Source organism: Carlito syrichta, unplaced genomic scaffold (genome assembly GCF_000164805.1).
Source record: "Carlito syrichta isolate Samal-C Ts95f unplaced genomic scaffold, Tarsius_syrichta-2.0.1 Scaffold287784, whole genome shotgun sequence".
Lineage (NCBI taxonomy): Eukaryota > Metazoa > Chordata > Mammalia > Primates > Tarsiidae > Carlito > Carlito syrichta.
In genome coordinates this window covers 68,203-81,746 of record NW_007231880.1, presented here as the reverse complement: position 1 = coordinate 81,746, position 13,544 = coordinate 68,203, and the positions used below count along the sequence as shown (strand labels likewise).

The window sequence follows — 13,544 nt, the reverse complement described above, 5'->3', positions numbered from 1 at the left end:
AAAAAAAAAAAAAAAAAAAACTAGAATGCTACCTTGCACGAAGTAAGCACTCAGTAGATGTTAGCTGTTGTCTTAAGGCATTAATTTCATTCCTCACCTTGTGAGAGTGAGTTCTCTCTGTTCCCACTGCCAGCTCGCAGAGCATGTCTTTTACTCTCCACCTCCAGACAGGCTACACTGGCTAATTGATAGAGAATTGTGGGTTTGAGTTGGAAGGGTTCTATTTTAGGTTATCTGTTCTAGCTAACATGCTGATGCTTCAGTCTCCAGTACTGAGGGGCACCCTGTTTATGTTTGGTCACCTCCAGGTACTACAGGTTCATTATTTCCTAATCTCTCATTTTTGGTCAGTGTCTCCTTACCTGGTTGTGCTCCTTAATATTAAAGGATAATTCTAAGGCTGGGTTTGGTGGCTTACGCCTGTAATCCCTGCACTTTGGGAGACAAAGGCAAGAGGATTGCCTAAACCCAGTGGTTTGAGACCAGCCCGGGCAACTTGGTGAGACTTCATCACTACAATAATTTAAAAAATTAGCTGGGTGTGGTGGCACATGCCTGTAGTCTCAGCTATGTGGAAGATTGAGATGGAAGAATCGCCCGAGCCCAGCAGGTTGAGGCTGTGGTGGCCGTGAGCGTGCCACTGCACTCCAACCTGGGCAACAGAGTAAGACTTAGACCACCCCCCCAAAAGAGTAATTCTAATCTATATGAGACTCTTTTACATATTTGAAGAGCATTACCCTGACGTTTCCCTCATCCTCCCCTCCCATCTTGTCTTTAGGCTAAATATTTCTCTTTTTCTACCTGTTCATGATTTCAAGTTCATGCTGGTTATACTTCTCTAAATATTCTGACTTTTGAATCTTTAGTACCTGGTATCATGTAGTCTGATACACTATGAAAGAGCAGGGCTGTAGCCTTTAGCTCTGTTTCCCTTGCCATCCTTGGCTCTGTCCTTCTCTCCTGCAGCAGCCAGATAGTCATGCAGGATCAGTTGCCCTACTCACATGCTCAGAAACTCATGATGGTCCTGCATCCTTCCATATAAAGTCGTAACCATTTTTACATGATTTTCCAGGTTTGCTGATCTAGCCCCACTTTCCTTTCCCACTGCCCTTCAACATATGACCCTCTGTTTTTGATTGGCTGGGCTAATTTTACTGATCCAAACTGAGCTGTGGACCTTCTTGAGTTCATACTTTCCCACGTGGTTTTTACTTTATCCTTCTTGTCTTCCTAATGATTCTTCATCTTTTTCAGTGCGGCCTTCCTGATGACTTAAGCTCCTGAAATCTTTACACTGTTATGATCCATCTCTTACATGTCTTTTGTTGGTGTTTTATTAACTTCTGAGTAATTATTTTGTACCTTGTTTGTTATTTTTATTTCTAGATACTTTTTAGTTTTCTGTCATTGTGACCATTGTCCTTTTAAAAATTATATTTTCAAATTAGTTATTGTTTATATAGAAATGCTAATATTTTTGGTATGCTTACTTTGTATCCAGCAACCTTGCCTATCTCTCAGCTCCAGTAGTTTGCCTATAGTAAAGGCTGTACTATGAAGGCAGTCATATCTCCATGGAAGGCAAAAATGGACAGTTTTGAGTTTTTTTCCAATTTTTATTACTCTTATTTGTCCTTTCTACCTCCCTTCTTTACATCATGTAAGCTAGAACTTTTGGTAGAAGTAATGAGAGTGGACATGCTAGTTTTGTTTCTGCTTTTAGTGGAAATGTTTCTCTTTTTTTTGAGTTGGAGTCTCACTCCATTGCCCAGGCTAGAGTGCAGTGGCATGCCACAGTCATCGCAGCCTCGACCTGCTGGGCTCAGGTGATCTTCGCGCCTCAGTCTTCCAAGTAGCTGGAACTACAGGCACACACCACCACATCTGACTAATTTTTTTATTTATTGTAGAGATGAGGTCTCGCCAAGTTGCCCAGACTGGTCTCAAACCTGTGGGCTCAGGCAATCCTCTCTCTCACCTTGGCCTCCCAAAGTGCTGGGATTATAGGCATGAGCCACTGCGTCCAGCAGAAACAGAAATTCTCTTCTCTTTCTGGTTTAAGAGTTTTTATTGTGATGGACATTTGAATTTCATCAAGCTGTTTCCCCATCTGGTAGTCATATGATTTTTCTTCTTTAATATGTTGATACTAATGACATTACTAGATTTCTTTTTTTTAAACTTTTTTTAATTGAGTTGGAGTCTCACTCTGTCGCCCAGACTGGAGTGCAGTGGCTGCTCCCGGCCACCGCAGCCTCGACCTGTGGCTCCGGCGATCTTTCCGCCTCAGCCTTCCAAGTAGCTGGAATTACAGGCATGCACTACCATGCCTGGCTGATTTTTTCATTAATTGTAGAGATGAGGTCTCGCTGCCCAGGCGGGTCTCGAACCCGTGGGCTTAGGCAATCCACTCAACCTCAGCCTCCCAAAGGCGCGGGATTACAGGCTGAGCCACCGAGCCCGGCTTGACATTACTAGATTCCTGACAACAAGCACTTAAACTGTGTGGTCCATTGAGACTACCATTTCGCCACGTGCTATGTTGTATTCACTGCACCTTCATATATTTTAGTCGTGGCTTTCTGTAATCGTAAATTCCATGGGAAGTAACACCATATCTTGTACTTGGATTTTCCAAGTCTGTGGCTTAATTTGGGGGCCTAAAAATACTTCATTTATTTAATTTTAGATCTTCCTGTTTTGCCTCATTACTATTAGTCATAAGATACTTGAATATTTGAATCAACTTCTTTGAGAACAGTCAAACCACTGCTACCTGTGTACCTTTTTTCTGAGTGTAACTGGCTGACTTTTCCATGAATGTCCCTATTTAATTTACTGGTTCATTTAATGTATTAACAGCTTTGTTTTTTGTATTTTGGGGTTTTTTTGAGTTGGAGTCTCACTCTGTCACCCAGACTGGAGTGCAGTGGCCACTCCCAGCCACCGCAGCCTCGACCTGCTGGGCTCCAGCGATCCTTCCATCTCAGCCTTCCAAGTAGCTGGAATTATAGGCATGCACCACCACGCCCAGCTAATTTTTTGATTTACTGTAGAGATGGGGTCTCGCCAAGTTACCCAGCTGATCTCAAACCTGTAGACTCAGGCAATCCTTTCACCTTGGCCTCCCAAAGTGCTGGGATTATAGGTGTAAGCCACTGTGTCTGGCCTTTTTTCTTTTTTCTTTTTTTTTTTTGAGTTGGAGTCTCACTCTGTTGCACAGGCTGGAGTGCAATGGCATGCTCATGGCCACTGCAACCTTGACTTGCTTGGCTCAGGCGATCCTTTCACCTCAGCCTTCCAAACAGCTAGAACTATAGGCGCGTTCCACCATGCCCGGCTAATTTTTTGATTTATTGTAGAGTTGAGGTCTCGCCAAGTTGCCCAGCTGGTCTCAAACCTGTGGGCTCAGGCAGTCCTCTCACCTCAGCCTCCCAAAGTGCTGGGATTATAGGTGTGAACCACTGTGTCTGGTCCTTTTTTTTTTGAGTTGGAGTCTCTGTCCCACAGGCTGGAGTGCAATGGCACGCTTGTGGCCACTGCAGCTTTGACCTGCTTGGCTCCAGCGATCCTTCCACCTCAGCCTTCCAAACAACTAGAACCATAGGCGCGCACCACCACACCCGGCTAATTTTTTGATTTATTGTAGAGACACAATCTCGCCAAATTGCCCAGACTGGTCTTAATCCTTTTACGTCCGCCTCCCAAAGTACTGGGATTACAGGCGTGAGCCACCATGCCCAGCCTAATTCACTTTTTTTTTTAGTATGTTCACAGAATTGTGCAATCATCACCACTATCTTAATTTTAAATTTAATGTTTCATCACATCAGAAAGAAACCCCATATCTGCTAGCATTCACTTCTCATTCCCTGCTCCCCAAACCCTGACAACCATCAGTTTATTTTGTGTCCCTTTGGCTTTATCTTTTCTGGACATTTCCTTTCATGGAATCATATAATATGTGACCTTTTTTGACTGCCTTCTATAACATTTTCATTCATGTTATAGCATGAATCTGTGCTTTATTCTTTTTTATGACTAATAATGTATAATAATGAATAATATTTTACAATGTATGGATATACCACATTTTGATAATTGTTTCATCTGTTGATAAATATTTGACTTGTTTCCACTTTTGACTATTATGAATAATCTTGCTAGAAATATTCATGTACAAGTTTTTCTGTGGATTTTTTTTTTTTTTTTTTTTTGAGTTGGAGTCTCACTCGTGTCACCCAGGCTAGAGTGCAGTGGTATGCTCATGGCCACTGCAGACTTAACCTACTGAACTTAGGCAATCCTTCTGCCTCAGCCTTCCGAGTAGCTGGAATTACAGGCATGCACTACCACGCCCGGCTGATTTTTTGATTTATTGTAGAGATGGGGTCTCGCTGCCCAGGCGGGTCTCGAACCCGCGGGCTCAGGCTATCCACTCACCTCAGCCTCCCAAAGGCGTGGGATTACAGGCTGAGCCACCGAACCCGGCTCACTGCCTCTTTGAGGTCCATCAGGTAGCCCTGCCTAGCTCCCTTTCTCTGTTGTGTAACTTAGACCCTCTTTTCTTTTTTTTTTATTTTTTTGGGTTGGAGTCTTACTCTGTCACCCAGACTGGAGTGCACTGGCACGCTCCCGGCCACTGCAGCCCCGACCTGCTGGGCTCCGGCAATCCTTCAGCCTCAGCCATCCAAGTAGCCGGAACTACAGGCGTGAGCTGCCACGCCTGGCTCATTTTTTGATTTATTGTTGAGATGCGGTCTCGCCAAGTTGCCCAGGTGGGTCTCGAACCCGCAGACTCAGGCAGTTCACTCACCTCGGCCTCCCAAAGTGCTGTGATTACAGGCTGAGCCACCGACCCCGGCCCAGACCCTCTTTTCTAATCAGGCCTATTTCTTTTATTCCAGTCTTCACATCCTCACTCCCATCTTGTGCCCTGATTTTCCACAATTTTTTCTTTTTGAGTCCTTTTGCCAATTTAAATGTGAACACTTCTCGGCACATTTAGAGCATTTAATAACAACTTGAGGTATCTCCATCTTTTTCAGGTATGGTTCTGTATCATTCATTTTGCCACTTAATGCATGGCCTTTTTATGGTTTTTGGAGCATCTGTAACATTCAAAATCCTGTGCTAGGGCCAGCCTTCTGTTGTTATCAGTACCTTATGTGTAGCTTTTTTCCCCCTGTTCATTAAATAAGTTCTCTAAGTTAGGAATCAGTGCCTTGGCTTTTAGGAACTGGGCCACACAGCGGGAGATGAGGAAGGGGAGGGGTGCAAGAAAGGGAGTGAAGCTTTATCTGTATTTACAGCAGCTCCCCATGGCTCTCGTCATGCCTGAATTCTGCCTTCTGTCAGAACAGCTGCAGCATTAGATTCTTGTAGGAGCGTGAACTGCACATGTGAGGGATCTAGGTTGTGCACAGTTTATGAGAATCTAATGCCTGATGAACTAAGGTGGAGCTGATGTGGCAATGCTAGTGCTGAGAAGCAGTTGCAAATACAGATTAACGTTAGCAGTGAGTTTTGGCTGCACAGAGACCATAATAAATCAATTGATTGCAGACTCTTATCAAAATAATACTTTTTTTTAAAAGTTGGAGTCTTACTCTGTCACCCAGGCTGGAGTGGAGTGGCACACTCACGGGCACTGCAGCCTCAACCTGCTGGGCTCAGGTGATCCTTCTGTCTCAGCCTTCCAAAGTAGCTAGGACTACAGGGTTGTGCCACCATGCCCTGCTAATTTTTTTTATTTTATTGTAGAGATGAGGTCTTCCAAGTGGCCCGGGCTGGTCTCGAACCTCTGGACTCAGGCAATCTTCTTCCCTCCACCTCCCAAAGTGCTGGGATTGCAGGTGTGAGCCACTGCACCTGGCTAAAACATTAATTTCATAAAAATAATTTCGTTATATATAACAATGTAATGTTAGAAATAAATGCACAATAAATGTAATGTGCTTGAATTATCCCCAAACCACGCTCCCCCACCCCCCATCCGTCCATGGAAAAATTGTCTTCCATGAAACTGGTTCCTGATGCCAAAAAGGTTGGGGACCACTACTCTTAGAGCAGAGATCATTTTCAGTCCTTTCATAGGACTAAATATAAGTTGAATTTTAGTATATAAGGGTCTTCAGTCCCTTTTTTTAATTTTAAAGATGTGGGGTACAATTGATCTGCAATCCCTTCATCAGAATCTTTGGGAGTTAGATGTATCTGGAAAACCAAATTTCTTTCAGATTTAAGGAGGGCAACAAGCAGCAGTCTTATACCTAGTTATTTAACTCCAACAGGATCTGTGATAGCACTTTGTAATCAAATGCATTAAAACTTCTGCTGTTAAACATATTCTTCAGTGGGGACTGGAGCGGGATCCTCTAAAGATTTCTGTTTCTGCTGGGCGCAATGGCTCATGCCTATAATCCCAGCACTTTGGGAGGCCAAAGTGAGAGGATTTCCTGAGCCCATGGATTTGAGACCAGCCTGGGCAACATGGCGAGACCTTGTCTGTACAACAAATCAAAAAAATTAGCCGGATGTGGTGGCACGTGCCTGTAGTTCCGGCTACTTGGAAGGCTGAGGAGGAAGGATCGCCTGAGTCCAGCAGGTCGAGGCTGCAGTGGCCATGAGCATGCCACTGCACTCCAGCCTGGGTGACAGAGTGAGGCTCCAACTAAAAAAAAAAAGATTGCTGTTTCTATAGCAAAAGATGGTTATTCACACTAAAGTGTGATTAAAAACTAAATAATCTCATATTCAGGTGTGACTTTGCTGCCAAATGAGTTTTACTTTGATGACACACAGTTTGGGTGAGTTGAGTTTCTGAGTTGAGGATAATGGGTTGTGGAGCTTCACTGGTTCTAAGCTTACTGTTCTCTTTATAGAACCTGGGAAATGCCATCCTTCCATTGTGCACTGTTTGCTCTGTGCCAGTCTAACTTCCGGGGCTTTCAGCTTCCTTCTGGGACTCTTAACTCCAACCTCCTACCTGTCCATTTCTCCTGTACAGTACATTCCTCATATTACTCCTTTGTCCCCAAACTTACAGTGTTTTGCCATTAATTGTCTTCAACATGTCTATGAGAAGCAGCTACTTTTTCATACTCCTAAAGTCTCAGAATTATTGCAGGGAGAGTGTGATAACATATTTAGTGTCGAGCTTGGGAAGAAGGCATTGCACTGTCTTCTCTACAGGGAAAACTGTGGGGTAACTGGATGATGGGGTGGGGGGCTGGTGATGACATTTGGCTACTGATGTTATGTGGCTTTTCTGGTGTCATCTGGCTACTGCTGAGGCCGCCAGGACTTGGCCTGGAAGAAGGTAGGCATTCTTGGCCTGCAGAGAGATTTCAGATTCATCTAAGACCTTCTGTGATCTGGCTCCTCAGATTGAGTTGCTGCTCCTCAGATTTAAATTTTCTTTTTTCTGTCTAAACATACTTAGTGCCCATCTCATGAATAACATACTATATATACTTTTTGGCTTCATACATTTTCCCCAATATTTCTCTGAATGAGTGACATTTTTCTTCTTGTATTGTGTACTTAATTTTACAGTTCCCCATTGGTAGATCTGGAAACTGGGATTGGATCTTACTTGTTTGGAGGCCCATGGTTTTTGTTTTATGCTGTGTTTTAAAATAACTGCTAGTTTTCCATATGCCCCAAATGCCTGGTAAATTTTCCAAATTGGAGCCACATTAGGTATGCCATGTTTATTTTGAGATGCATATGGTAACAACTGGGACTCTTAGAATGTTGAAGCTGGAACATTACATTATCGGTGTAATGTTTTATAAATCAGGAAGTTCAAATCGGCAAAGCTCCAGAGGCACACAGCTGAATAGTAGTGGAACCATAACTCATTTATTTCCTGGAAAGCTTTTCAGTCTCCTGTTTGTTCTGTTTGGTGTTATAGCTAACATTTTTATTTGAGGTTTTTTCTCTTTTTTCAAGCACGTGTAATTCTCTTTTTGGATTTGGAAATCTTCTACTCTTCTACCTCCCTGATTTCAGTCCATAGGAGTAAAAAAAGAAAAATCATTCTGCTTCTTGGTGACAAATTGGTAAAAAACAAGATTGTGTAAGATGTATCTGACTAATTAAATGACCAGAAAATGGTCTATGATTAGGGACTAGATAGCTACTTTTATACTAACAGCAAACCAATTTAAATTTTGCTTTTGGTGTTTCATGCTTAAAGTTATTTAGGACTCAACTGTATTCCATTCCCCGCGTGCATCTCCAACTTAAAGATAGGTTCGGCCATGCCATTTGTGAATAATGGTGTCAGTGCCACATTGTGTTTTTTTGTTTTATTTTTGAGTTGGAGTCTCACTTTGTCACCCAGGCTGGAGTGCAGTGGCACGCCCATGGCCACTGCAACCTCGACCTGCTGGGCTCAGGCAATCCTTAGCCTTCCAAGTAGCTGGAACTATAGGCACATGCTACCACACCCAGCTAAATCATAAATATTGTAGAGACAACGTATTGCCTAGTTGCCCAGGCTGGTCTCGAGCTCCTAGGCTCAGGCAGCCCTCTCGCCTTGGTCTCCTAAAGTGCTGGGATTATAGGCTTGAGCCACTGTGCCTGGCTTGTTTTTCTGTTTTAAACTCTCTGTTGCTATTGATTGAAGGCGCAAAACTGAGTAAAAAAAGTAATGAAAAAAGTAGGGCTAGGTGTGGTAGCTCATGCCTGTAATCCCAACGCTTTGGAAGGCTGAGGCAGGAGGATCGCTTGAGCCCAGGAGTTTAAGACCAGCCTGGGCAACAGTGAGACCTCATCTCTACAAAAAAGTGAAAAGAAAAATTTGCTGGGTATGGTGGTGTGAGCCTGTAGTCCCAGCTACTCAGGAGGCTAAGGCAGAAGGATCACCTAAGCCTAGGAGGTTGAGGCTGCAATGAGCCATGGTGGTGCCACTGCACTCCAGCCTGGGTGACTCAAAAAAAGAAAGAAAAAAGTAGATGCTAGTTTGAATTTATACAATTAAAAATTAAGCTACAGTTGGAGACTCTTAGTTACTAAGGGGGAAAACAGGGAATTATCATCATTAAAACTCAGCACTAAGGAGCTTTAGCTCTTTTGGTGTGTAGGGAGTACTCTAAATTTTCATGAACCAGTTTTTGTTTAGCAAAATAGTCACCCAATGGGATAAACTTTTTTTTTTTTGAAAGCAGGATTGATCGAGAGGATAGAAAAGCTCCCACAGTGGTAAGGGACACAACGGGGTTGCCTGGAATTAACATTTATAGTTCTCTAAAAATCACGCCAGTGTCTCTTGTCACTGAATATTTTGTTTTGTTGTTTTGTTTTGTTTTTTTCTTTTTAGTCCACTCTGTTGCCCAGGCTGGAGTGCAGTGGCATGCTCAGGGCTCCCGCATCCTCAGCCTGCTGGGCTCAGGAGATCCTTCTGCCTCAACCTTCCAAGTAGCTGGAGCTATAGACACCTAGTTAATTTTTTGATTTTTATTATAGAGATGAGGTCTTGCCAAGTTGCTCAGGCTGGTTATGAACCCCTGAGCTTAGGCAATCCACTTGCCTCCGCCTCCCAAAGTGCTGGATGGAATTACAGGTCTGAGCCACTGCATCCAGCCAACTGAATACTTTTTAACTTAAATAATTTTTATTTGCTATAGAGAGGAATAACAGTACCCATAGCAAAATAAGAGACAAAAAACAAATTGCAGCAGTTAACAGAAATCTGAACTTTGGCTTGAGTTTCTAGAATTTATAGTCAAGCATTTATGAGTATTGTTAAGGGATTAGGAGAATTTAGGGTAGATTTGTACAATGTCACCATTCTATTTTTGTGTGCTCTTTAACCTTTTGGGAGGGTATTTCTGTGTTTATAGAAGAAAACTGTGAATCTCTTGTGATACACAGCTTTAGACTGGACACCAGATAACGGCTCTTTATCCTGATTGGAGTCAGACTTGTGCAGGATTTTGTATACAGTGTAACTCTTCCTGTTCTATTCTTTCAGCTTGGATTTACTCTGGGCAACGTGGTTGGAATGTATCTGGCTCAAAACTATGACGTAAGTGGCCATATCCATGACTTCCTGAATTCCATGTAACTGTTTTAGAATGGCTTGGCTTTGCTGAGGTAAGGTGTGCCATCCAGCATAAGTGATGTCCCTAGGACTGAGGAAAAAGTCCTAACTTTTGTAGATTTTCCACTGTTTGAAAAAATAATCCAAGTCATGAAACATCCTGTCTCCGTATCACCACAAGAGGACAAATCCCATTGGTGTAGTGGTATCAAGATGACCCTAAGCTGTGCTTGTTAGCCAGAGCAGTATTAAGTTGGGTTCTTAAAATTCTGTGGAAAATCTTGTGACAAGTGAGAGTTTAAATATTAATTGGATAATCCTTTCAGCCCTCCTACCCAGTAGTAAAGGTGACAGAATTTTGGAGGTGGATCTATCTAGTGTAGCACATTCGAGGACAGTTTTTTCATGGTGAGTTGTATTAACCTTGCTTTATTAATGATGAAGTTGAAAACTGGGTAGTGTAATTGCCCATGATTGGAGATCCTGAAAGGGTGTTTTAAAAAGACAAGCAAAGAAGCCGGGCTGGGTGGCTCAGCCTGTAATCCCCCGCCTCTTGGGAGGCTGAGGTGAGTGGATTGCCTGAGCCTGTGGGTCCGAGACCTACCTGGGCATCTTGGTGAGACCTCATCTCTACAACAAATGAAAAATTAGCTGGGAGTGGTAGGGCGCGTCTGTAGTTCCAGGTACTTGGAAGGCTGAGGCTGCAGGATCGCCGGCGCCCAGCAGGTCGAGGCTGCGGTGGCCGGGAGCGGCCACTGCACTCCAATCTGGGCGATGGAGTGAGACTCCAACTCAAAAAGAAAAAAAAAAAGAAAAAAGAGAGAGAGAAATACTAGTAACGAAATGGTGTTGTGATATCCAGCAATTTAAAAAAAATAAGTAGTTAAATTCTCTAACCCACTTCTCACAACAAAATAAATTTTAGATGCATTGAAGATTTAAGCATTAAAGGTGAAATAATAAAAATGTTCAAGAAAAGTCACAGGTAGTTATCCTGATTTCTTGGAGGGAGGGTGAGGTGAAGGCAGAAAGGCTTTTCTAAGCATATCAGCTAGTCTCCAGGAAAAGATGAGTCTGACTGCATGTGAGTTAGGAGCTCTTATTTGACAATCAAAAAAATGAAATCAAGTAAAACGACGAATGTGAGAGAGGCTAGCTAACATATTCAAAGCTACTATTTTAGCTGGGTGCAGTGGCTCAGTCTGTAATCCCACGCCTTTAGGAGGCTGAGGTGAGTGGATTGTCGGAGCCTGCGGGTTCGAGACCCACCTGGGCAACTTGGCGAGACCTCATCTCTACAATAAATCAAAAAAATTAGCCGGGGATGGTAGCACGTGCCTGTAGTTCCAGCTACTTGGAAGGCTGAGGCAGAAGGTTTGCCAGAGCCCAGCAGGTCGAGGCTGCAGTGGCCGGCAGCGGCCACTGCACTCCAGACTGGGTGACAGAGTAAGATTCCAACTAAAAAAAAAGACAAGCAAGAGAAACATGATACTAACTTTTGATGTGTTTTGCAGTAAAGCTTTTAATGTGACAAAGGGAATTCCTTGTGTCAACCTTCACTTGAGTCATACTGTTTCCTAGGCGGGGCTTTATTAATTTACATCACACTTATTGTTTATCTTGGTACCGGACTGAGGAACTAAGTGGGTATATAAAAGTAGAGGTCAGAATCTACTTTCAGAGAAGGAGCATGCTTATCTTACAACTTCTGATATCTTTCATATGTAGTCATAATACTAAGAAATGTCATTATTTAACAGGTCTCTTTCAGGGGAAAAAATTGTAAAACCATTTATCTTAGGAGGAAGAGAAGTGAAAGAATATTTATTAGGTATATGCAAAATTATAATAATCTTTTTTCTTTTTAAAGATACCAAACCTGGCTAAAAAAATTGAAGAAATTAAAAAGGACTTGGATGCCAAGAAGAAACCGCCTAGTTCATGAGGTCGACTCCAACACTGCCTTCTGGATACACTAATCTTCTCTTGAGAGCCTCCCTTTTCCATCTGAACCAAAAACTTTTGTTTTTCCCTCCAGCCTCAGCAACGTTCTTCTTAGCTAGACCCTATGTTTTTTGCCTTGGAGCAAAATGGGGCTCCAGGTTGAGAACTACCCTTGCATTTCCAACATCCTCATCTTTCTCCATATCTTCCTTCCAGCTGCATGGAAAATTCTAAGACTGGAATTATGGTGCTAGATTAGTAAACATGACCTTAACTGAGTAGTCTCTTCCTCATTCCTTGGGATTTCTACTACCTTTTGTCAAAAGAAAAATTGATGAGTTTTGTATAGCTGGTTAGACACAAATAATACTGATTTCACAGTTTAGCAGTTACAACAGGTGCTTGTTAAACATCTGGTACTAAATTATGTTGTTTCACAATAACTAAAATGAATATCTAGAAGCCAGTTTTTTGGTGAAATATACATTTATTTTATACTGATACTGTTAGGCAGCTCCATAGTTGCTAGTTTAACCAATAAATCAATTTGCTATTCATTAACTGAAAATTTTTGAGAATTCTCCCAGGAATTTAAAAATATGCAAAATAATGATCTTTGTCCCAGTAGAGTTTATGGTCTATTTAGTTTATGTGTTTTTTCTTCCTAATGTATTTGATCTGAATTTTTTCCCTCAGAAGAATCATACTTGGGATTATAGGTACATTTGATGTTATATGGTAGATAAATGAAGTTGTCTATAAAGGAAATTCTATGCCTTTTCACAGTATGTAAGAGTATACCTATAGTGATTTTCAAAAGAAAAGTGTGACCCAAATGTATAATAAAGTCAGCATCTCCAGAAGGATAATTTCTGTTTCTCTTCACAATTATTGTTTTGTTTTTTCCCTGTAGTCAGAAATTATCCTTGTAATTTATCAAATGTATAATCAGCCCATATTGTTTTTCAATCTTAAAAAAGTTTTTATAGTTAACTTTCCCACAGGTAAAGATCAAAGATGATTTCTTTACAGGGCTGCTCCCAGCTCTGTCCTCTGCTCCCAGCTCCTCTTGGGTCGTTACTTGTTACCACTTTCCTGTGTTTGTGTGAGAAAGAGTCTGTGCTTCAGCAAATACATGCGTTTCTGGAGTGTTGTGTTTTTGTTTTTGGGGTTTTTTTTTGAGTTGGAGTCTCACTCTATCGCCCAGGCTGGAGTGCACTGCAGCCTTGACCTTCAAGGCTTAGGTGATCCTTCAGCGCAGCCTTCCAAGTAGCTGGAATTACAGGCATGTGCCACCACACCTGGCTAATTTTTTGATTTATTGTAGAGATGAGGTCTCGCCAAGTTTCCCAGACTGGTCTCGAACCTGTGGGCTCAGGCAATCCTCTCACTTTGGCCTCCCAAAGTGCTGGGATTATAGGCATGAGCCTCCATGTCCAGCCTCTGGAGTGTTTTTATACAAGCAACATACTGTACATAGAGGTCTGTCCCTTGTCTTTTTTTTCCATTTAAATGGAGATTTTTCCATATCAACATCTGAGGA

General features: G+C 42.3%; 1 protein-coding gene across 1 annotated transcript in view; it reads left to right on the top strand.

Moving 5' to 3' along the window:
* Positions 1-12,870, top strand: part of CUNH7orf73 (chromosome unknown C7orf73 homolog) — a 19,372-nt gene extending 6,502 nt beyond the window's left edge. The window contains exons 3-4 of the mRNA XM_021709963.1: positions 9,989-10,042; positions 11,928-12,870. Of these exons, the coding sequence (XP_021565638.1) occupies positions 9,989-10,042; positions 11,928-12,002 (129 nt within the window). The 3' untranslated portion in view covers positions 12,003-12,870. The remainder of the gene's footprint in view (positions 1-9,988; positions 10,043-11,927) is intronic.
* The last annotated feature ends 674 nt before the right edge of the window (positions 12,871-13,544 follow it).